The sequence below is a fragment of the Phalaenopsis equestris genome, unplaced genomic scaffold (assembly GCF_001263595.1).
Source record: "Phalaenopsis equestris unplaced genomic scaffold, ASM126359v1 Scaffold000126, whole genome shotgun sequence".
In the NCBI taxonomy this organism is placed as follows: domain Eukaryota; kingdom Viridiplantae; phylum Streptophyta; class Magnoliopsida; order Asparagales; family Orchidaceae; genus Phalaenopsis; species Phalaenopsis equestris.
In genome coordinates, this window is record NW_018164568.1 from 1 (window position 1) to 3,955 (window position 3,955).

The 3,955-nt window shown below is 33.3% G+C and overlaps 1 protein-coding gene across 1 annotated transcript; it reads right to left on the bottom strand.

Annotated features, from left to right (window-relative positions):
* Nucleotides 1-102: 102 nt before the first annotated feature.
* LOC110021274 (ACT domain-containing protein DS12, chloroplastic-like) lies at nt 103-3,130 on the bottom strand (the record flags this gene model as incomplete). Its single annotated transcript, XM_020719706.1, is given in 3 exon segments — nt 103-228; nt 1,253-1,307; nt 2,673-3,130. Coding segments are annotated over 3 exon segments (312 nt in total), but the record flags the coding sequence as incomplete, so codon positions are not given.
* Between the last annotated feature and the right edge of the window lie 825 nt (nt 3,131-3,955).

Genomic DNA, 3,955 nt, shown 5'->3' on the forward strand with positions numbered 1-3,955 from the left:
ATGCATAAGAATTGTGTGGTATGCATGTAAATACCACAAAAAATAAAAACATGTAAAGAACACCCTAAGCAAATATGTTTTTAGAAACAAAAGAAGTTATACAGTATCAATAAGAGCACCGAGGCGATCACCGAAAGTAATCTCAACAATGGTTGAATCCGGGTCTGAGTCCAGATCTATTATAACTTTTGGAGTAGGAACCGAATCAGTTCCTCTCCAACTTCCTTCCTGTTAAAGATAAACAGAAAAAAACTGTAATTCCAACAAATTAGAGGGTTTAAACAGTAGTAGAACTAAACTCAGGCTGTGTGTGGAGTAGAAGCTTCTACAATATACATAATTGCAGGAGAGCTCAAGGTAATTCTCCATATTACACATAACCTCATGTGCTTTCTCAAATCTAAGTAATGGTGCAAATTGTTGGGGTCAAATTTCTAAAATATACAAGAGAATGTTAGACAAAATTTCATAAAAATGCCAAAATAGTCCTATAACTATTTGCATATGATCATTTTAGCTTATAAAACTGTTGAATTAGTTCCTGGACTGTTTTAATGGAGGATTAGAAGTGTTTGGGGACTATTTCAACCCATAATAGAAGAGTCTGGGGACTAAATTGATATTTTTATAAACTCTGAGACTAGAACAACAAATTGCGAAGAGTTGGGAGACCATTTTGACATTTTTCTCAAATTTTATATTATCCTTAGTTGAATAGGAAGGGAGGAATAAGGAAAACTCCGGGGTGGGTAATTGCCTCCTCTTATAAAATAAATAAGCAATTACCAATAAATAAGTAATTCTTAATGAATCCTCATGGTCAATACTAAATAAAAAAATAGAAGTAAGATGTAGTAATTTACATACATACCATTCAATTCCTTTGTATTTACATATCTAACACCAAAACTTCTATTTTTTACATATATGCCGCCATAATTATGCATGAGAAAGTATATTTCACTTTCTAAAAATTAAAATAGCGGTATTTTTTTATCTAATATGAAAAATTGAGGCAGAAGAAATGTAAAAACAAAAATTTTAGGTGATAGATATGTAAATACATAGGAATTGGGGTGATATGTATGTAAATGCCCCCAAAAATTAATTAAAACATTTAGAAAAATGGTATTTAATGTAAGAAGTTTGCCTGACCCTGCTAAAAAGGTATTTTTGCAAATCTAATAGGGCCAAAGCCACCACAACCTTTCTCTAATTCCACAACTGAGCTTAAGCAATGGTGCCAGTTTACCTCTACAGCAGTTGGAGATACAGCTTTTGGAATGTTGACAGCTACAAAAGATAATCTACAAATCAACAAGAGCTGATTCAGTATCAAATTATCACAAAGAGCTATAAGAAATGCATACAAACTGGATAAAATCACATTCTTTCAGTTTATAGAAGACAATATGAGGGACATTTACATAGTAGCACACAATTCTTATGTATTTACATAACTGTCAAATTTACATAATTAGCACTTCGGTGTTTTAAGTTTTAACCCTATGGATAAAAGCTGCATTTCACTGTTAAAAAGAGATAATAGTGCTATTTTTGACATGATATTAAAGATTCTAGTGCTATGTGTAAATATGAACATTTAGGTGTGAGATACGCAAATACATAAGAATTGTGCGCTACACATGTAAATGCAAGTGTGCCATCTATTAGACCAAGAAAAAGAAAGAGACCACCCGAAACATTGATATTTACAATTTTTTTTTTAAACTATTGAAATGGTGTATCTACGCGTGCCACAATCAAGCTATTGAGAATTTGATAAAAATGAAAAAAATAGTTTTGGGCTTTGCCATGTTTTTAATATTTGAGTGAGAATTTGAAAAATGGATGATAGAGGGAGGTTGTTTTGTAAATAGCCAGTTTCGGGTGGTCTGTATATAATTGACCACAAAAAGAAAATTTTGCTTGGAATATCCTCATCAAAATTTGATTGAAATGAACCTTTCAAAATCTGCACACCTCCACTCCATCTCATTTATATATATTCAAGCAAACAGATTGATTCTTAACACTAATAAGCAAACACATATTGGATTACGGAGAACTAAAGAAAGTGAAATGAAATCCAAATGATTTGTGAGTATCTAAGAATCTGTAACCACTTGTTTGAAATTTTCAACTTGTTATTCATTCCTTTTCATGAAGGCGTTGTTTGGTAGCATACTATTAATAGGATTTAGCGATGGATTTCTAGCTTGAATCCAACCAAACACCGAAAAACTGAACACTAAATCCAACACTCCATTAAATCAAAATTTCTCATGTTCTGTTTGTTTTTCCTCACGTTCCATCTCTTTCCTGATGTAAATCAGATTGAGAGACTGATTTATTAAATCTGATTGAGAGGCGAACTCCAAGATAAATCCTGATTTATTGGATTTGATCAAATCCTGCTAAAGGTAAATCTAAGTTGCAGTCAAACACCGCCTAACAATCCCAGAAAATAAGTCCTGAATCAAAACATTTGGGGAAAAAAATTCAAATATCTTTATAAAAAATTTAGGGGAAAAACTCTCATACAAATTCCAACAACATCAAATTTCAGAAATATGATGCATTGTCAGCTAGTCAAATCCACAAACACCTAAAGCGCAAGTAATCCATAACACAAAAAGAAATCACATAATCACTAAAAAAAGATCAAATACCTTCCTTTAGTACTCAGAACCCTAACAACAGAGCGAAAACGCCCAAACGAAGCACAATTTCTGCTGCCTGAGAAACCCTTCTCCGCCGCCTTTAACGAAGCGCAAACCCCAGAAGCCATCGCCATGGCCATCTCCTTCTTCTATCTTCTCGCAGAGTGAGCAAAGGAGATGAATGAGTTGTCAAAACGCCTCCTTTACCTCTCTAGGAAGAAGAAGAAGAAGAGGACCCCTACCTCCAGCCAAAGATAGCACAGGAACGCGTGGGCTTGCTTTGGCCATTGGGAGGGGAAAAACAAAGCTTATCTTTGCAAACTCCTCTCTTTCTTTCCTTCTCAGTCTCTCTCTCTCCATCCCTTTCTCGCGCTCTTTGGCACTCATATTTCACATGGCGCCCACAGATCTCCAATTATCAATTAACTTAGGAGGAAGAAGAGTTTTAGGAAAGCACTCAAAACCAACCATTGCTTCTAGATAATGAAACATATATATAGCTATATATTATATTATATATTTACATGTCTTCAATTGTAATTTGGGGCTTTAGAAGAGGAAAATATTTGCGTATATAAGACGTACACAGTGTTGCGTACGTCCAGGGGTTAATCAGGGGGTATATGGGGGTTATATCGGGGTTATACCTCACTGTAACCCCTGTAACCTCTTTGTAAATTATCTGTAACCTACAAATGAGTTTTGCGCTTCTGTAATTTCATGGGTACAAATAAGTTACACAGAGGTTACAAGGGAGTTACATGGAGGTTACAGGGGGTATAAACCGGATACAACCCCCATGTACCTCCTAAATATCCCATTACGTACGCATCGCTGCGTACATTTTATGTACGCAAATATTCGTCTTTAGAAGGAGATATTTAGTATTTCTTATGAATAACATATGAATTTTAATTTAGGGGGCATTTACATTCATACGACAGTTATTTTATGTATTTACACATCTAACTCAACTTTCAAGTGTAGATTTATGACGCCAATTTATAATTTTTTGGTGTGAGATTTGTAAATATATAAGAATTATGTGATGTGTATGTAAATTTCTCTAAACATAAATAGGATTATCAAAATGATGCATAATTTGAAGTTCAAAAAAAATATTTAAATTATTGGATAAATGACATGTGTAAGTGTTCTTCATGATCTTAAAAATTTATTTTTATTTCACTTCAAATATATTTTAAGCTTCACTCTTAAATTAATTTATATTGAAAATTAATTTGCTTGGGCAGCCAAATCACACAATTTTGAATATATATATATATATATAT